The sequence below is a fragment of the Chenopodium album genome, chromosome 11 (assembly GCF_948465745.1).
Source record: "Chenopodium album chromosome 11, dcCheAlbu1.1, whole genome shotgun sequence".
NCBI classification, from domain to species: domain Eukaryota; kingdom Viridiplantae; phylum Streptophyta; class Magnoliopsida; order Caryophyllales; family Amaranthaceae; genus Chenopodium; species Chenopodium album.
This window is the reverse complement of record NC_137844.1, coordinates 28,305,339-28,327,235: the sequence shown is the minus strand read 5'-3', so window position 1 is coordinate 28,327,235 and position 21,897 is coordinate 28,305,339. Positions and strand designations below refer to the sequence as shown.

Sequence of the window (21,897 nt, the reverse complement as noted above, 5' to 3'; positions counted from 1 at the left end):
TCCCTCCCCTCCCCTCCTCTCCTCTTCTCCTCCCTCCCCTTCTTTTCCTTCCTCTTTTTTTATCCAAACGGTGTAAATTCTTTCCCAAATTTAATTTTCCATTGACGTATCATTGCTCCTTTTTCTATTTAGTAATAACACTCATTATATTTATAATACTCCTACCACGGTGACATGCTTAACAGTGTGTTTGGATAAAGAAAGGGGAAGGAAAAGAAGGGGAGGGAGGAGAAGAGGAGGGGAGGGAGGAATGGTGAGTTTTCCTTCCAAATCTCTCCATTGATTGAGGGATCAATTTCCTACAATTTAATCTTTCCATTTCTCTCCCCTCCAATTCTCTTTCTTCCTCATTTGTTATCCAAATGAAAGACATATCATCTCTCCATTTCTCTTCTCTTCTTTTCCCTCCAATTCCTTCAATCCAAACACACCGTAAAAGATGGATTCACTTAATTACAAATATTGATTATTTTGAACACTACAAGCTCTTGAAAGTGAACCTACTCATAAGAAGGCATTTAAGCATCCTCGTCAATGTCAAGCCCTGGTCAAATAATTTAAGGCTTTAAAAGATAAATTATATGAGACTTTACACCTTGTAAGTCATAACTATGATTATAACTGGTTTGGTTACAAGGAGATATATAAGAGTGAAGTATAACTCTGATGGTATCATGATGGTGCAAATTAAGGCTAGACTTGTATTTTGCCGCCATTAGCAGGCATGTATTGATTAGTTTGAAACCTCTACATGCATATAGAACACTTGGAACTGACGATAAATATTACTTCTGAACGGAATATTCATCAACTGGAAGTCAAAAATACATTTCTACAAAGTATATTTAAAACAATCTTCAGGTTTTCCTTATTATTTTTATATTCTTAAAAAAGTCCGCATATTGGTTCTCAAACAAACTCCAAGAGCTTGGTTCTCTCCTTTTATGAGTAGAATTTTATTTACATTTATATATTGGTTTCAAATATAGCAACAATCACAGTTCCATGTTAATTCTAAGTAGGTCATAATCTAACTTGTATTAGTTTATTCACGTTCATTTTAAGTAGGCATAATCTAACTTGTATTGACTTAGTTCGGAGTTTTTTCACCAGTCTCAAATTCTCAATCCTCAATCCTCAATCCTCAATCTATACCTGGGATACGGATACCATTCAGTTTGACAATACAATAAACTCTGCAGTCTCTGAAAATACAATAAAACATTTCACCCCATACAAAATCCAGGAACGCTGGGTAATGATAGTAAAATCATATTTTTCTACGAACTCTGGTAGCATATGCCGTACCCCTATGACATTAAATCTGCTACCAACATCAGGTTTAACAACGCTCCTATCAACATGCTCATTCTGAAACACTCTGCTTTGTCTGCAGAAAACACAACGTACAAGCTAGCCAAATCCTCCATCACAGAAAAGAACTGAAATACGCATCAATAACACCTCTGTACCTTTTGCCACAATATTTCCCTCACAAAAATTTCTTCGGAATTATGCTGGTCGTCAATTCTTTAAAATTATGCATGCCAGGCTCAGTTAGATCTTTTTGATGATTTGAACCACGTCTTCATCCTCGAGTTCATGTTCCTGACAAGAGAGCACCAAAAAATGCATGATCAGAAGAATAAAGAATCATTTTCATCAAGAGTGGAAAGAAAAAGAGCATAGAATCCCAGGACTAACCTTGCCAACTCTTTGAGGCTTGTGCTTCACACTAGATCCCCAGACAAGAGCACTGTGCCAGAGAAAAGGAAAATTAATTACATAGTATTTTCTTATTGTACATCAAGCAAAGACACTTTTTCTTATTGTAGATCAAGCAAAGACTCAAAAAGAGTTTTCGCTAGTATTGAATGACTAAGGTTTGATAAATGAGCTAAAGAAAACACAAAGAACCCAAAGAAATTTAGAAAACTCAAGTCTTTTCAGGATATTGAAGTGATGAGGTCACAAAGAGGTTTGAAACCCAATGCAAGTATGAAATACAATTCTAATCAAAAGCTGGTAACTTTGCATGCAGTTTAGAACAAGAGCTTAGCCTTAAAATTAGGGAGAGCTATTGGATGATCTATCTACTTACAGGAAACTTGTTGGAAGCCTTTTTTACTTGACTGATTATCGTTGAAATTATTTTAGTTGGGGGAAGTGATCCGTGTTAGTGGAAAAACAGACATAATAACCAATTAAAACTATGTGTAGCCGAAATTAAGTATTCAAAATAAAAAAGTGCATGAAACATCCACACTCATACTCACAGAAGGGGTCATGCAAGGGAAGACAAGCTTCAACAGAAAAAATCTGAGCAGCCTTAGCAAGGCGTGCTAATATTCCTTTCCTTGCTCCTCCTATGGAATATGTCACTCTATTTGGTTTAAGATAAACTCACGAGTGATGAGGCACATTGGTTTTATATCTCCATGGACAATAGAAACATCCACAATGCAGAGTAAATTTAGGCATCCAAAACATTACTTACTTCTTGAATTGTTTAACCATATCCTTGTGAATTCGTTCGCAGAAATCTTCCACAGTTCTCCTCCGAGATGAAAGGATGACAGGGTCATTATAATCTGGATTCAAACCCTTTGGTTTTGTGTAAATACGAGTAAGGTTCAGGTACTCCCAGACCTTCTCCAGCAAACCATCAAGGTTCCATTCTAGATGAGCACTGCAAAGTGATTTCAACAAAACAAGTGGCTGTAAATCTTCTTCAGAATCAACTGAAGTTGTGCTGGCATTGTAAAAACACAAAAGGACAATATATGTATGCAAAAGGATTTTTTGGACTTTGGATAGAAGAGGGGGGAGGGGGAGAGGGGGGAGGGGGAGAGGAGGGAGCATTGATAATGATTCTTATGCAACAATACAAGTAATTTAAAAACAAAGTACCAAAAAAAATTAATGACCTCTTAGTAAGACCATAGGATAAAACATCTGAGACTTTCTACAATTCAGAAAATAACTCATTCAGCAATTCTTAATTACGAAGCCATGAAAGACAACGAAATTTTATAATAAAGGGATTGCCAAACATAAGATTCTTAACAAAAATATCATAAATATAATCAATAATAAAATACACATATAAATAAAAAACCAGGAATATAAGAGGTGATATTAATTCTGAAGCCATGAAAGAAATCGAATTTACCACACAGAACTAACAGAAGACAACCAAATCTGATTGATAACAAGAGTAACCTACCTGATTGGGCAGTAATGAGGAAGTTTATCCAGAATTTCCAACTCTTCAAGAGTGATCTGATCAATTTTGTTTATGACATATATGCACGGCATATAAACTCTACTTCCCTCAATAACATCAATGAGATCGTCTGCAGTTGCATCAAATCTAAGAGTGATATCAGCATTGTGAATCCTGTATTCACTGCATATTGCCTTCACTGTATCTAGATCCAAATGTGTGTTGGCAACTGTCGAGGTCAAATTAATACCACCCTTTTCTTTCTTTCGGAAACTTAAATTGGGGGGTTCCTTGTTCAACCTGCTCCCAGAAAGACACACAAGAGTAAGGCAGGGACATACAAAAGGAAAGAGTACAAAATTATGCACATCTAACAACACACAGTACCGTCAATACAGAAAACCAAATGGCACTAGTAGAAAATATCAATTTGGCACCGAGTGAAGGCCACCGGTTTTTCAAAACCGTTGGGGAAAAAAATGGGCGGAATTTACACAATTAAAAATGGCACCGATTCAAACCAAACCGGTGCCAAATTAGGAATTGCCACCGGTTTTGAACCGGTGGGAATACTTAAAAAAAAAATAAAAAAAAAAAAAAAAAAAAAAAAAAAAAATATTGGTCATTTTCAAGGTTCATATATAAACCACCTTTTATCTCCCAAACCCTAGCCTCTTCATCTTCTCTCTCCTCTCTCATTCTCTGATCTCTTCTCTCGTCCCCTCCCTCCTCTCCTCTTCCTCTCTTCTTTCGTCCCCTCCCTCTCTTCCTCTCTCCTCAGCTCGTCCCCTTCTCGTTCTTCTTCTCTTTCATCTTCTCCTTCTCTCCTCTTCTTTCCCCTCTTTCGACCACCACCGCCGCTGCCACTAACCACGCCGCAACAGCACCACTAACCAAAGGTTTTCAAGTCAAATTCGACCATGAAAACTCTAGATCTAGAGTTTTCATAGTCAAATTTGACCTTTATAACCCAAATTCAAGCAAATTTCGGGGGTTTTTGGTGGAATTCGAGATAAGTTCTCTTTTTTCTTACTTTTATTTTGTTTTTTGAGATTTTTGGTGGAATTTAATTTTTAGGGTTTTTGTTGTTTTTCCTACAATTTTTCTTTTCTTTTTTCGTATATTGATTTGTTGAAGAATTCGATGAAAATGGGTTTTGGTTTATTTGTCTACGAATTTAATTTTTCTGGGTTTTTGTTGTTGTTCCAGCGTGATTTTTGGGTTAGTTGGGTGGTTTCAGGTGGTTGGGTTCAGATTAGGTGGGTTTAGATGATAGATTTGAGGTAGTTGGGTGGGTTAGGGTTAGGCTAGTTAAGGTGGTTGGTCTGGTGGGTGGGTTCGGGTTTGGTGGGTTAAGGTGGTGGGTCTGGTGGGTGGGTTAAGGTGGTGGATCTGGTAGGTGGGTTCGGTGCAGGTGGGTTAAGTTGGTGGGTTCAGGTAGGTTAAGTTGGTGGGTCTGGTGGGTTAAGGTGGTGGGTCTGGTGGGAGTGTTAAGGTGGTGGGTCTAGTAGGTGGGTTCGGCGCAGGTGGGTATGGTGGATGGGTTTGGTGGTGGGTCTGGTGGAGAAAAATCAAGTGAAAAAAGCAAAAAAAAAAAAAAAACAAAAAATTGTGGGACATTAAGGGCACCGGTTAACCAGTGCTAATGCCCAAATATGGGCACCGATTAACCGGTGCTATTTTGCTTTTTCCCATCGGTTTTGAACTGGTGGCAAAAATAACCACTTTTGGCATCCCTCAAATACCCACCACTTCGAGACCGGTGGGATAAGCCGTTTTGAACCGGTGCCAAATTGCTATTTTCTACTAGTGTGGTCAGTTACCATGATAAAAAAAAATAAATAAATAAAAAATTACGGACAGTCAAATCAATAGACAATAAAATTAGCTATACAAAGCATGAGGCCCTAAAATGCTTCGGGTTTTATCATTACTGAAGTGTGAAGTGAAGATAGGAGGCACTACAACCACACGTCTTTTCACAAAATTCCTAGTAGATTTAAAACCATGGAACCATGACACTATGACAAGGTCCACGAGCAGGCAAAAATAGAGTTCTTAATCTTCATATGGCATAAAAAATTAAGAGTAAATTGCAATGCATCGCAACAAAGCATGAGAAGAATTGAGTATGGAAGATTTTACATTACCTAATGCCAAAGCCTTCAAGCTCCTTTTCTATAAGACGCTTGTGAGTTATTGGCTTTATTGCATCCAGAACAATTAATATGCAATTGCACGTCCTTGCAGTACTGATGACCTGGAAAGCACATAAATTGCTTACTTACACTCAGTGAAGGTGCAAAAGGACTAAAAACTAAGGAAGCAGAAGTTAAATCAAGCAGCTATGAATCTTAAGACGGTCTTTCTTATAAAATGTTCTTCCTCCATTCTTTTTTAATCGCAATGTAAGGATGGAGAAAGAGAGAGAGGGGGGGGTGCACAGTTAAGGAAAAAAAAAACAGAGGAAGTATATTTAAGTCTTCTCGTGTCTGCTTTGCTAAAATATGGCTGTAAATCGGTATTGCATAATTCTACAAATATAACATGCAGAACACACAGACTGACAGACACACACACACAAGGGAGATAAAGAAGAGCTAGTCTTAAGGGGAATAAGTTGCAACTATCACTACAAAGTGAGGTAAAGGACACAACTTTTTTGGCACTTGGTCTACTTTTACTTCTTTTATTGATAGGACTGATCCCCTGTTCAAAAGCCTTAGCATCTTGGGTAACAATAAGCAGGGGTGTATTAGGTAACCCTCACAGACGCAGAGCACTAACAAAATGCTACATTTTGCATCAGGAAACAAAAGGGCATATTGCCACAGGGCATACATGTGTAATATTCACACTTTTTATGATCACATTGGCAAGGCCAGAAAAGAGCCCAAAGAAAAGATAATAAGAGAAAGTTGAATGCATGAATGTATAATGGAGATAGAATAGCTATTGAGTGGTCACGCACCCTATTTATAGAGATAAAGGACATACCCATAATTTGCACCAAACTACCAGTACTCAAACTATGTTCAGTTCACATGATATGATTTGAGTTGATCTAGTCTAATCTGATTTGACCAACCTTTGACCTAATTTATACACTAACCCGTAAGTTAAAAAATTATCAAATTAGATTAGTATTAATAAGTACTTTCCACTTTCCAGATACGAAATAAGATATTCAATGATAAAAAATATAATAAAAAAAAAACGCAATTGAAAAGATAAGATCTAATCTGATTATTTTTAAAAAAAAGTTGAACTAAACATAATTTCTAATATTTTTTTTCTCTCTTTTTTCTTTTCTTTTTTTTTTTTTACTGTAGCTAAGTTATAGCGCAAATACAAATAAATCAATTACCACAATTATTTTTATCATCTTACCACTACTACTAAAGTACTAAATTAGATACTTAGAGTGTTCATAAAAATCATAAAATCGAGCCAGTTACTAGAAATGTATCACAATGTCTGCTAAAAACATAGAAAGAAGTACTTCCATGTAGTTCTATCAATTATGTGTTTTTTTTTACACATTTTCAACCTAAGCAATGGAAATTCCTAGGAAATGCTTAGGTCACTTGTTTGGTGACATAGGCAGTGGAGGAATTACAACTTCCTAGGAATTTTGAGCTCCCACATCACGAAAAGTTTACTACTTACCCCCCATGTCATTGACAATTCACACAAACGAAAATTCCCTATGTCAACGAAACAACTTTAGCAAATTCATGGGAGATATATGAAGGAACTTACTTCCTATGAAATGTAAATTACCATAGCAATTTAATTCCCATCGCAACTAACCAAAATACAGAATACTTTTTTGATTCACATGGGTATTAAATTCCTTAGGGAATTCACATTTCATGGGAAGTTACTTCCCTTGTGCAATTTTGCTAGCACTAAAAACAAAGTTCTAATTCCAATGAATGTCTCGTAAACAAGTTCTATGCTTAAATTTCAATGTTTTATTAGAAGTACAAATTTTCTAGGAAGCACTTCCTCCTTTTCTAATTTATAGTGCTAACCAAACAACTACCCTAAATTGCAATTCCCATGAATTCCAACTTTCCCCACTTTTTTGGTTAACCAAATTGTGGTGAACCCACATTCTGCCGTACAACCACCACTCCAAGTATACAAAAGGAAGGAGAAGATTATGCAACATCAAAGTTGGGTAACCTTGTTGCACCCTCCCTAGTGTTTCATTGAATGCCTTTGTTTGCTTGTAGTTGGTCCCCACTTTTATGTTTCATAATCTTCCCCTTTTATATAGTTGGAGTGGTGGTTGTACGACAAAATGTGAGTTCATCACATCATATAAGATAAAAGCAATTACATTGAATATTGAATGATAATGATAAGATAAAAATCAATTTTGGAGTAGAAGGAGCCAAAAAAATCTGAGTGTTTCAGAATTTTCTTGGCCTCATGGGGTGCTACTGCGAATTTGTGTGGCGAAGTATGCTCAAATTGCTAGTCTGTTAACTTCAAAATTGAAAAAGGACAATTTTGGACGGTCAAGCGAAGTGGCTCAAAGAGGGCCATGATAACAACTCGGTATTAGCTATGGTGAATTTTAAGCAGGAATTTGTCTTAGAAACAGACACTTTGGGCTATGGGCTTGGTGCCATAATGATGTAGCAAGGTCATCCCGGCCTATTTCAGCAAGGTGTTGGGGGTAAAAATCCTAGCTAAACTGGTGAATGAGAAAGAGTTAATGACCATATGTTTGGCAGTGATGAAATGGAAACATTATCTTATCATGGACCAACACTTCATTATACGGACTTACACAACAGCAAATAGGGTGAAGAGTATCACAAATGGATGCGTAAATTAATAGGTCTCGATTTCGAAATCCAATATAAACCTAGGGCCTCGAACCGAGTGGTTGATGCTCCGTCGAGAAAAGGTGGGCTAGGAGTGCAATTTGGGTCTATGTTTTGTACCATGGTTGTTGATTGGCCGAGTTGGATAGGGAAATCAAGGAGGGCAAGTGGATGGGGGAGGTCAAACAACAACTAAAGGAGGAGAAAGGGGAACCAAATGGTTTTTAGGGAAGGAAAGTGCTACCACCAAAATCATAGTTCATTCCCAAGCTTCTAAAGGAATATCATGACTCCCCGATGGGTGGTTACGAGGGGGAGGTGAAAACTTATCTTCGAATGGCTACGAATTAGTATTGGCCCAGTATGCACAAGGAAATTGGGGAATATGTGCAACTTCTGATGTATGTCAACATAACAAGGTGTCTCAACAAAAATCTCTTAGGTTTCTCCAACCATTACCGATCCCACGGGTTATTGCGAAAGACATCTCCAAGGATTTTGTGGAGGGATTGCCCATGTCGAAAGGGGTGGATTTGATTCTTGTTAAGGTGGATAGGCTACCTAAATAAAGACACTTTATTGGCCTTAATCATCTCTTTAATGCACTTAAGATGGTTGATTTTTCGAAAGTATGTAGTCAAAGTTACATGGCTTCAATTGTATCCAATCGTGATAAGATATTTATGATTAAATTTTGGAGGTAACCATTCCACCTCATACCAATCTTCAAACGGATGGGCAAACGGAATTGTAAACAAGGGCCTAGAAATGTATCTTTGTTGTTTTGTAGCTATTCAGCCAAGGAATTGGGCACAATCGCTTCCGTGGGCCAAGTACTCCTATACCTCACATGGCCACAAAAATGACCCCATTTAAAGTGTTGTATGGGAGGGATCCCCCGAAGTTTGGAGGTTGGGGAATAACTACCTCGCGGTGGAAGCTTAGAGGAGCAGCGGAAAGAAAGGGATTTAATACTGAATGAGTTATGTTTGAATTTGAATCAAGCACAGCAAGTAATGCGGAAGTATGCTGATCCATAACGTAAAGAGGCACAATTTGAAGTGGGTGGGGAGGTTTTTCTGAAATTGCAGCCTTATAGGCAACGTTCATTGGCTAGCAGACCCTATGAAAAGCTAGCTGCACAATTCTATGGTCCATTTAAAATACTCCAATGCATTGGGAAGGTAGCACATCGATTGGAATAGCCATTGAGTTTCAAGGTGCACCCTGTGTTTCATATCTCTCAATTGAAGAAAGCAGTAGGGAGTGTTCTCGTCAACCCCACTGTACTAGTGAGCCCTATTAGTTTAGGGCTGATCTAGAATTGGTTGCAAAACCTGAGGATGTTTTGGAAGTCAGGCAAAGGGTGAAAGGGGTAGTTTCTTTGATTAAATGGAAAGGTCTTCCAAGTTTTGAGGCAACTTGGGAAGTCTTTGATAATCTGAACTTGCCGTTTCCATCTTTCCACCTTGAGGACAAGGTGGTTCTTTTGGGGGGATGTGATGTGATGAATCCCCATTCTGCTTTACAACCACCACTCCAAGTATACAAAAGGAGGGGGAAGATTATGCAACATCAGAGTGGGGACCAGCTACAAGCAGACAAAGGCATGAAACACGAGGGTGCAACAGGGTGAGCAAGTAAAGAAGATGGTTTAGCATCGTAGACTCTTAGTCATGTTGAGTATTAAGACAATTGTAAGGAGATTGGTAACCTGCAGTTACCCCTAGAGAGTGATAGCCTCAAGTAGGCCTGAGCAAAACTATCTAATTATCCGAAAATTTAGGATAACCAATCCGAAAACATTTTCGGATTGGATATCCGATCCGAAAATTTCGGATATCGGATATTGAAATTTTGAATTTCGGATAACCGAATATCCAAAAATAAAGTCGGATATCCGATCCGAAATCCGAAAATTACTTTTTTTTACCCATATTTTAATTTTCAAATAATATCCAATATCCATATGCCCAAAACTCCAAATTCCAAAAGACAAAAACTCAGCAGTCTCAGTTTACCCTAATTTTCACATATCCGCCTCTCTCTTCTCACGCCTCTCTTCTCTCTCCTCTCTTTTCTCAGATCTCCTCTCTTATTCTCGGAGAAAACCCCAAAAGCGGCGGCTTCCCTCATTCTTCCACCAGAAGCGGCGACTTCCCTCACTCTTCCACCAAAAGCGGCGGGTTTCCTTGTTCCTCCACTCCCTGAGCTACCAAGGTAATTTACCCTTTTCCCCTTTTGATATAATCATATAATCTGTAATTTTAATTAGTTAATTGGGTTTTTAAATTTCTATTGTTCTGTTCTTTTGCTTCTCCTTGTGCTTCATTTTTAAATTTTGTTACTGTTGATTAAATTTGGAGAAATGTTAAATAAGTTTTTCTTTGCATTTTTTTTTATTATATGGAAATTTGTTTGGATAATTTGGATATTGAATGAGGTGTATGGCTTGAAAGTTAGTATTGATTGTGAATATGATTTCGGATTCTTTGAGAATTATGTTTAATGAATGAGCTGGACAATTATTAATTAAAGCTCGTTGGATATGTTGTGAAAGAGTGAAAGATTATCAGTTTGTGAGAAGTATAAGTTGTTTTAAGTAAAGGCAGTTTGATGACAATTTGATATGTTGTGTTCTTTTCAGTAGTGTTTGTGTAGTGTGTACTTGGATTTTAAAATAAATTCTGATTATATATGGCTACATGCATCACCATTTAAAAATCTGAAAGCCTACTGACACTATTTTTGCTTAATTTTTTGTATTCTTTAATCAACTACTCATGTGTGAGTAATTTATGGATCAAAGCTGATTGATGCTTTTGTTGGGAGAAAATTTCATTATGTTTCCGTTCCTGTCATAGTGTCATCCTATGCTCCTACTTCTAATTTAAATTAGTCTGTGAAAGAACTTGTGATTGAAAAAAAAATAAGCAATCAGTTTTATTTTGTCAACTAATTTACATTCTAAATTATGTGTTTTAGATGGATGATGCTACTGTAGAATCTGCTAACATAGAAAATCCAACAAGTGAGGAGGAGCCCTTGGCATCAAGCGCTGGCGCTGAGGAGCATGCTGGAATTGAAAAACCACCACAACCACTTGTTACAAAACAAAGGCCTTCAACCACGACTATAGTGATGCTAATGGAGCTGGAAAAAAAAAGGTAAAAAGAAAAGATCTTGGCTTTGGGATCATTTTGAGTTAATAATAAAAGATGGGGATAAAAGATCAAAATGTGTGTATTGTGAAGCTGATGTTACTGGTGACTCTAGAAAGGGTACAAGTGCTATGAAAAATCATTTAGAAAGGTGTAAGGAATACCCCCCTAATGTGAACAAATACCAAAGGCTTCTTGCTTTTCAAATTGAGCAAAGTCAGCAAACATTAGGAGATGCTAGTGTAGGTGATACTGCAAGTGTGGAAAAAAAGGGTCAATTAGAATTTTGGAAGTTTAGGCAGAGGAGGGTCGGAAGGTTTTTGCTAAAATGATAATAATGGATGAATTGCCCTTTAGGTTTGCTGATCGTGAGGGTTTTCGCTACTTTATGTTCAGCCTAATTTCATTATCCCCTTTACAGTAGCTAAAGATTGCTATCGTGTGTTTTTAGATGAAAAAAAAAATCTGAAAAGTTATTTTAGCAAGCGTTCTACTCGTATTTCTCTCACTACTGACACATGGACCTCTTGCCAAAATCTGTCATACATGTGTTTAACAGCCCATTTTATTGATCACAACTGGAACTTGCACAAAAAAATTTTAAATTTTTGTCCAATTAGTGGCCATTCAGGTGAGGCTATTGGTAAAGGGGTAGAAAAATGTTTGCTTGAGTGGGGTATTACTAAAGTAATGACCATTACCGTAGACAATGCTAGCTCAAATGATGTAGGGGTCCAATATTTGAGGGAGAGGTTACTAAGATGGAAAGATGGGATTGTTTTAGAGGGTAAATTTGTGCATATGCGGTGTGCAGCTCACATTCTTAATTCTTAATTTGACAGTAAGAGAAGGTTTGAAAAAATGTGATGAATCAATAAAAAGAATACATAATGCTGTTCGATTTGTTAGATCTTCACGTGCCAGATTGCAAAAATTCAGAAATTGTGTAAATCAAGAACAAATTGAATCAAAACGTTAGCTTTGTTTGGATGTTAAAACTAGGTGGAACTCTACTCATTTGATGTTGGAGTATGCTTTGATTTTTCGTAAGGCTTTTGATTTGCTTGAAAATTCTAATGGTGGTAAATTTTTGTCTGAATTAACAAAGATGTTAGGTGTTCCTACTGATATGGATTGGGATCGTGTTACTTCTTTTATTCCCTTTCTTAAGATTTTTTATGATGCTACTTTGAGACTCTCGGGATCTTTGTATGCTACTACTAATGTGTATTTGTTAGAACTTGTCACAATTGGCAAGATGATTAAAAAAAAGTGTGAAAGTGTTGATGTTAAGGAAAGGTCAATGACCAATGGGATGAAGAAAAAGCATAACAAGTATTGGGAAAATGTGGATAACATTAACTTGATGTTGTATGTTGCTGTTGTGCTTGACCCTAGACGTAAAATGCATTATGTTAAGTGGGCTATTAATGATCAATATGATTTTGACAAGGCCACCCAAGTTGTATGATATGGTGATGGAAACTTTGACTTCTTTGTATGAACATTATGCTGCTTTACAATCTCAAAATGTGTCAAGTGTTTCTGAAAATATTGATTTGACTTCAAAAGACTTAGAAAACTATAATGATTGGCATGATGTTGCTGATTATGAGTTTGAGAGGGATATTGGTGGACAAACAGTTTTTGACAAAAAAAATGATTTGGACAAGTATTTGATGGATGATAGAGAGCCTAATATTATTAGTAAGAGTTTTGATGCTTTGGGATGGTGGAAAAAAGGGGTGGAGAGATATCCTACATTTGGTCTTATGGCTAGGGATGTATTAGCCATTCCGATCTCCACGGTTGCATCCATTTCGTCATTGATGATTTCTTTTAGTATTAGAAGGTAATACTTTTTTTAGATCGAATATTTAAAAAATTATAGTTTAATTTCTGCATCTTTTTTGTTTTTATTTATCTTATGATTTATCTAATATTTTGATATCTCATATTTTGTAGAGTTGTTGACTAGCTGTATGCTCGTACTTTGTTAATCCACTTCGGTTTCCGGCGTTGATGACTTTTTTTTAGTATTAGATGAAATATATGTATTGTTAGCATTTGGACATTAATGTATTTGGACTTTAAATTTTCTTTGTTATGTAATTTGTACTTTTGTAGCAATTAGCCAATTAGTTTGCATTTTGCAGGTTATTTGTATTTTGTAATTTTATTATTTTGTTTTTTCTGAAAATTAGTTGTAGACAATAATTACAAGTCTTTTTTTTTTTTTTTTTTGATACGATAATTACAAGTCAATTTTATCTCTCTTTGTTCAGGTTATATTACATGAGAAAAAAATGGGAAAAAAAAATCAATTTTGCCATTTAAAACAACTTCTAAACAAAGTAGTTGGATATAGGATATCCGATCCGAAAATTTCAGATATCCAGATTTTTGGATATCCGAACTTTTCGGATCGGATACAAATACCAAATATACGTATTTTCGGATACGGATATCCGATCTGAAATCCCCTTTCGGATCGGATATCTGATTAATCAGGCCTAGCCTCAAGTTATCTTATTAACCTTTTGGTCATTATCAATGAAAGCTTAAACCTTTCCCCTATTTTATTGTTATACTCTGTTTAATATTGTTATTCTCATTCAATTCTTGTCACAAACAAGCTAGGAAGTGAAAGCTAAGTTACTTGAACTCTTAATTTCACCTTAAAGCCGAGCCGAACATGAGTAGAGCGTAAAGCACTTTGACACTTAATTTTCATTTTAGGACAAAATCATGAATTTTTTTTACAAAATGACCGAGTTAGACACTTTTACACATACATGGGTACCCAAATCGAGTAACATAACGTAAAAGTAGTTGTTTGGCTAATAACCACAAAGAATAGAGATCTCTTCCTAACAAACTATTCTGCTAAAAAAATGGTTTGTTCCATACATTTCTGCAAATTTCTAACCTTGATCATATGTATATAATGCCTTGGCAACTCTCATGATAAAGCTACAACCCTTCTAGACTCATTACCCACCCAATGGTAAGCCACAACCTAATTTAACTTTTTAATAAATAAAAATTATTTGTGTTTGCTAATGTTTGCCAGGCTAAGAAAATGTATGAAGCAAATTAACATATGCAACAATAGTGTAGCTACTAGCTTAGTCTTTTAAAGACTTGCAAGCAACTACCTATTGACAACCATTAGAGTTGCTCTTATAATATTCTTGCTCAAATAGGAACCATTGCATTTAACTCTTTCAAGTTCAATAAAATTTGGTTGATTGTGGGGTTATAGTCATTTCTTTAAATGCCTACTCTTAATATGAATGTAAGAATGGAAAAACATAGATAAATGGCATTATACAATATTTTATAATGGGAGAGAATTGGAGACAATAACTTTTTAGTGGAAGAAAGAACTTCCATAGCTAGTAGCCCCAAAAGAAGTAGAGAAAAACAGAAAGTGTATTTGGGACAAATATTTACACTTGTTTGGATTATGAAAATTAAAGGGAAAGGAAGAGAAGAGAAAATAAGGGATCCATCCTTCCTTGTTTGGTATCTTTTGTTAGGAGGGAAATGGAAGGATTCGTTAGTCTTAATAAAAATATAAGAGTGGAAAAACATAGATAAATGGCATTGTTAAATTATTATGGGAGAGAAATGGAGACCATAATTTTTAAGTAGAAGAAAGAACTTCTATTGCTAGTAGCCCCAAGGGAAGCACACAAAAATTAGAAAGTTCATTTGGGACAAACATTTACACTTTGTTTGGATTGAGAACATCTGAGGGAAAGGAAAAGAAGAGAAAAGAAGGGATCCATCCTTCTTTGTTTGAATACCATTTGTTAGGAAAGAAAGAAAGGGAAGGGAAGCGAAGGGAAGGGAAATGTAAGGATTCATTTTTTCTCCCTCTTTAATGAATTAAATCCTTCCAATGTTGGAAAGATTGGCGGGCAAAATGTAACGTTTTCTTCTCCGTCCCCTTCCTTCTTCCCCTTCCTTCCCTTTCCCTTCCACTTTGCTATCTAAATAAACCGTTAGGGAAAAACGGAAAGCTTGAATAGGGACGAAGTGATTATGCGGGGCTTCTAGTTGTAAGTATTTCATTAAAGGTTAGAATTCCAAAAAGCAGCCTCCAACAGTCCTCTGATACAAAAATAACGGTGGCTCCTAGTGACTTGTTTGGTTTGCTTAGACCTAGCTAAGAAGTGGAATATGAGAGGTCATAGAATGCAAAACCAGGACTGGGTTTAGGTCATGAAACAGAGTTCAAATGTCATTAAGTTCTAAAGCTTTAATATACTACAAGACAGCACATTAACTGTACCAGGAAGATTATAAACTCAGTGGACTCATTTACTCAAAAATGGCTTGCCACATCAAAACAAGATATATCATATATACCAACAAAAATCTGAAAATAAGTAAACACTAAACAGTTGAGCAGCAACAGCGGAATTTATAATTTCACATCAGTTCAAATGAGCAGAGTTTCTACAAATAAACGATTCTTCCATTATCTAGGTTATCTTACACAGATTCTTCATACCGTTTTTAAGATAAATTATACAAAATGGGATGGGAACCTTGGGAAACACAGTATGAAGATGAATGCATGCATATTTTTCAAATCTCCCGGGATTTGAAAGTTCCATTCAGACAGTTCTAGCTAAGTTCACGGAATATTTAACCAGAAACTGTCCAGCATAAAATTAGCTGATTCACTCTATTAGAAACAGCATTCATTGTGATTAACAATTTGGAATGACGGATCCATGGTTCATCTCTACAAATGACTTGCTACCCGATCATTATAATCTCGATGTCACTGATTTAAATCTCTTAACGTTTAAACATTTGGGTAAAAGATTAAGAGTGGTAGGATTTCAATACGATTCCACAATCTTATGGTCCACCAATCAAATCCAACATACAATGATAAATAAGAATAAACAATATTATACATATTTTTTTATTACTATTTAATTCAACAATCAGTAAAATTATTTCAACTATTGCTGCTGAAAATTGAAAACATTAAAGAAATTCATATAATTTTATAAAAACTTTAAGCTGATCTATCTTGCTTGCTAGGAAGAAAAATAAATTGTTCAAAGAACAGTGATTAACATCCAGCGAACTCATATATACAACGAAAGCAACCAAATAAAGATATGAATAGCAAGCCATAAGTTATTACCTGCCTTCCTCTACCTTTTCCATCCTTGGCACCCTCAATGATACCTGGTAGGTCCAACAGCTGCCAAACAAATTAACAAAGTGAGATGTCCCATCACTAATAGCAAGTGTAAGAGCATCACAGCACAGCTCTAAAATGGACAAGTAGTTAAGGTTACAAGCGTTGTAGATGGCCTTAATTAAATGGTACTACAGACGATATTCCAAACACTTCATTGATAATACAAAAGGACCATGCACCATCCAACTCCACTATCAAGGCAAAATTGAGGATAAAACAAGCGACGAAGCTAAATATCAACATGGACAAATCTAATAAAATCAGACCACATCCTCATATACGAGCCGCCTATTCTCTTGTCTTGATTTCTAGGTTCAAGTCACAAAAACATCTTTGGTTAACTAGCTTGAATTAAGATACCCCAACATATAGAACAAATAAAGGCAAGTGGATGATCACTACACGCATTGAAGAATGCTCAACTTGGGTCAAAATATGCTAGGCAAGTTGCTGAGACTTAAATTTATTCAAACAATTATTAGACTGGTAAACCTCCTCCACCCCCCCCCCCCCCCCCCAAAAAAAAAAAAAAAAAAAGCTTATTGTACACAAGTTTATCTCAGAAAATAAAAAGATTTACAATGACATGCTATTACAGTTTTCTTACATCAATACCTAAGACAAATTGACAATAAGAGTGGAAGCGGTGCTACTATGAGTCTTCAAATCATCTCAAATACACATGTTGGATACTCAATCGGACATTGATAATAAGATAAATTTGGGAGAAAATCATATAAATTATAGTAAGATCATCGAGTTGACACTTCAGACATACTTCTAACAAAGTCAGAGTGGAAGTTTTAGATGCAATAATTATCTCCGGATGTAGGCCTAAACGGCTAAAGCAATCAAAACATGTTCACGTTGGATCCCTTCCAAAAAGGTGGCTTCCCTTAGTCTCCCAATTCTTGAATTCCATGAGCCTTGGGCATACTATTATTACTGATCTTTGTAGCCTCATATAGCATCATTAGAAGCTTAAAAATTTTATTTAAAAGTCAGACCTTTCAAAGCTGACACGCCAGCAAAATCATGCAATAACAGACCTCAATATATTATATTCAAGGAAACCAGACACATACCCAAAAAATAACATTTTTACCCTCACATTCCAATGAAAAAAAGGGTATAGTCTTAAAAAACAACAATAGGTACACATACATTGTCCAATAAAAGTGATGTTCCATTAAACTTTTGACCATAATGAATATAATGATACAACAAAGTAAAAGCTACTGAACCTAGAATTATATCAAAAATATTGCGATAAATTGATAGCTGAAGTATACCTGAATCTTAGCTCCTCTGTACATTATCACTCCAGGAATGCAAGTCAATGTAGTAAACTCATAAGAAGCAACCTATTCAACATATACAAAAGGATTAGGAGAACTTCCAGTAGCAAGAATGTCTTCCCCTGTCTTTAGTCTTTCATCTGTTGTCTACTGCTCAATAAAATTAATCTGTTTTAATTTGCTAGCTCATCCCCTCCATGCCCCACCCCCTTCTGAATTCTGTACTTGTGGCTATGTGAGTGTGAAGATTAGTGTTAGAAAACATGTGGGATGGTAGTCGGGAATAGGTGTGGGTACATGCAAATGCAAGAGAAGATAATAGCGAAAATAAGAGAGAGAACAAAAGGAAACAAGTCCAGCAGTCCAACCCTTTTATTGCCAACAACTTGTGAACATGAGACCAGAGAAAAAGATGCAATACCTCAGAGAAAGTCCCAGTCAACTTATTAAGTAATGTTGATTTCCCAACCGATGGAAAGCCAACCAACCCAACTCGTGCATCTCCACTTTTTGTTACGTCAAAACCTTCACCAGCACCACCACCTCCTTTCGAGGTGGGTGTCAAAAGATCCCTCCGTAGCTTAGCAAGTTTAGCCTGACAATTTAAAACAATCAAAGCAAAAAAATGTAAGAGAAAACCAGAAAATAAATTCTCATAGTTGAAAGGATACTGAACAAGAAACAAAATTGACACAGTAACACAAAAGAAACTTTGATAACTATATAACTTTAACTCAGTACTATACAAGTTAAAATAAAAAAATTCAACTTCGTTAAGCAAATATCCCATTTATCATTTAATTGAATGCTTCAGAAATAAAATAATGGGAACTGAATGCAGGGAATTTGATTTCATACAAGCAATGGAGAATATGGTAAACAAACCATAAACAAATTTTTGGTAGTGTGATTAATGTGAGTGTATTTCAGCTTCAGCCCCCCAGTACCATGGCTATTCACAACTTTTCTGGACAAATTCCATAAGCCATCATAAAATCAAAGCTATATTCTTTCAAATTCACAAGGCATTTTCTATACAATACAGACTTATGGAATATCTAAAATTTAGATCATAACTAAACTCATCATTTTATGCTAAATGGCTCCCATCATAATTAGATCATAACTAAAACTCATCATCTTTTGTGGAAGACTATACAGAATAATCACTTTTGGTTCATGTAGCCGACCGCATTCATGGGATTAAGCCTTTGGTTGATTAATTGATACATCAATTAGCCAATAAAAAGGCCTTCTTTAATTGGGGGTTTTACTTCTTTAGGATCAAGGTTTTGAAATAATAATTGGTTTCAATAATGCTACTCCTTCTATTTCAAATAGATGTCTTATTTGCCTTTTGCACATGTTTAGAGGAACATGAACAAGAAAAGAAATTTAGGGACAAAAGTTTGAATAAGAAAAGAAATGAGATACTTATTTAGGGACAAAAGTTTGTGGTTGATTAGGACTTGTATTTAAGGACAAAGGAAGTACTTTCAAAGTTTCAAGTAGCATTTTACTTCAGGATTTGTTAAATTTTGCAAAGTTATCAAATGGATTGTAACATCCATTCGACCCAAGCAGATGCAAATTTCTAAAAGTTACGTGAGAGGAGTTAATGATACAAGAGAGGGAAAGCTTGAGGAGTTTAATTAGGAGCTAGTGCACCTCATCTTGACATAAAAACAAAAACATTTAACAATCTACCATTAAGGCTTTGTTCTCTTCATCTGAATTCAACTAAAATGAATAGATTTTATTGATTAAACTAATGATAAATGTGAATGTCTTTAATAACTTGTAAGTAAAATTATAGAAAGTTGGTATTATGAAAACATACATTTACACAAATTTAATAGGATCTTAAATGACTATGTTTCATCATAGTTAAATCACAAAAGTTAGTTTAAGTAGAGTTAGTATTTAGTAATAGTGTTTAGTGACTTGAGTCAAAATGTGTTAGATATATTAGTGATAAAAATTGGTGTTCAGTGATTAACAAATACTACCTTCTTTGTTAAAGTTCATACCTTTTTCTGTTTTTCTTCTAAACACTTTTACTTATATCACTTTTGGCAAAATCCTTTATCTAAATTTACCCCTCTTCCCCACAATATTTACAGTTTTACACATTTTCACTCACTCCCTCTTACTTTTTCCACTTGTTTTTACACCTAACTAGTTAGCATCTATCTTATTGTATCTACCATATTCATAAACCCAATCACCACATCAACATTCTCTATCCGATTATCGTAATTGGTAGTAAATGTTAAGAGCTTTTAGAAATGAAAGAAATATATATATTGTTGTATAAAATACAATTTTCATCGATTCATACTAAATGTTATTGATTAGAATTAATTTAAAATGATTTTTGCTTACCATAATTAGTTTTTAGGAATTAAAATGGCCTCATATACATAAGCTTCATAAACATTAGATAATAACGAATACAATTAGCTATAGATAATATTCCCCGTTGATCACAATCAAACTAAGCCTTAGACTTTATTCCCTTCCCCTTATTTTAGGTAGTAAACACTTAATTCTTGTAATAATCATGTCACACAAGATCATATCATTAAAAATTAAGAACAGACCATAACTCCTCAATTCTATTTGGTTATCGCCAACCATTTATAATTTTATATCAATAAGAAATTATTTTTTTAAAAAAAAAAAAACTTGGCAAATACACATTAAGAATAACTCCCTTTGTTTATTAAAAATCATTATGATTGTCCACGTTTATAACGCACAATTTTAACCATAATATCTCTAACTACGTATTAATAAAGATTTTTAAATTAAGATATTCTTAAAGCAATCTTTGATGCATTAGCCAAAACAAAATATTTTTCCTACTTACTCTTTAGCTCACCTATTCTCAATATCTTTGCTCATTTCAAGTACATACTTATAGCTATGAGAAGCTTATTTGTTCACCTCTCTAATCAAAATTAATACAACTATGCACACCCATCCCTATAATGTCAATGCCACAAGAAAAGAATTAACTTCCGTACGATGAAAAGCTTAATTACTAAGCAATAATTACCTTCAACAGTCCAAGATGATTGGCAGTAGCTTTATTCTTCTGGGTCCTCGCCATCTGCATGAAATAAATAAATTGTAACTCCAACGTATCCAAATATCAAATACACCATTGCTTAAAAATATATTACAGAAAACTAATTATAATAAACAGAACTCATCTCGATTAACTTTCTCCACAACTTTTATTTGAGCAAAATTAACCACTAAATAACCTTCAAATTAAATTAATTAAATTGCATAGAAACCATCTCAATTAACAATTTACAACTAAAATTTAAGCAAAATTAACCACCAAAAAAAATTTCAAATAGCAATAAAATTATAAAAAATTAAATACTAAAAAAAAAATTAAATTAAAAAAAAAAAAAAAAAAAAAAAAGTCGCAGAAAAATAGATATAGATTGGATTACCTCATCTTCGATATCTTTGATTTTCTGCATAACAGTCGCCATTTTTGCTGAATTAAAGGAGTTTTTCTTCGAAGAGTGTTTTTGATATTTCTACTTCAAGGGCGATTTTATGAAGAGAGAGTTCTGGAAGAGTGCGAAAACGAAAAGAAATGGAAAAATCCCTGAGAAAATAAAATTACGGAGTAGAGTTGTTTCAATGTTTAGCAACCTAATAGCCCAGAGCTCTTGCTTGCTGGGTCTGGACTCTGGAGCCGTGCACAATTAGGAGATGAGTTAGTCCAATATTGAGGACACTTTGGTCATTTAGGCTTGGCATTGGTTTTTTTTTTTTAATAATTTAATTATTACTCCTCTGTTCCACAAATAATGCAATAAGGATGAAATTACGCAATTTAAAAGCACATTTTATATGCAATCTATAATTATATAAGAGTAAAAACTATATAAAGTTGATATTGTGAAAGTATTATACAAGACGAATCTAACAAACATGACTATATTTTACTTTACGTATAAATCATAATATATGGTCAAACAAACGTGATGAATAGTGTAAAAGTCCAGTTGCTACAATATTACTAAAATAGAGGTAGTACTATATTAGATCATCTCTATTGTTGAGACTCAACTTTGAGTATTGAAATACAAAATGATTTATTTTTTACCTC

General features: G+C 35.0%; 1 protein-coding gene across 1 annotated transcript; it reads right to left on the bottom strand.

Moving 5' to 3' along the window:
* Positions 1 to 1,161: 1,161 nt before the first annotated feature.
* LOC145567509 (developmentally-regulated G-protein 3-like) lies at positions 1,162 to 21,412 on the bottom strand. Its single transcript, XM_081626808.1, has 10 exons — positions 21,230 to 21,412; positions 20,821 to 20,874; positions 18,181 to 18,354; positions 17,754 to 17,825; positions 16,402 to 16,461; positions 5,377 to 5,486; positions 3,227 to 3,526; positions 2,498 to 2,689; positions 1,705 to 1,756; positions 1,162 to 1,608 (listed from the first exon to the last, which is right to left on the bottom strand). Exons 1-10 carry the CDS (start codon positions 21,269 to 21,271, stop codon positions 1,558 to 1,560), a joined length of 1,107 nt encoding a protein of 368 aa, XP_081482934.1. The 5' UTR covers positions 21,272 to 21,412; the 3' UTR covers positions 1,162 to 1,557.
* Between the last annotated feature and the right edge of the window lie 485 nt (positions 21,413 to 21,897).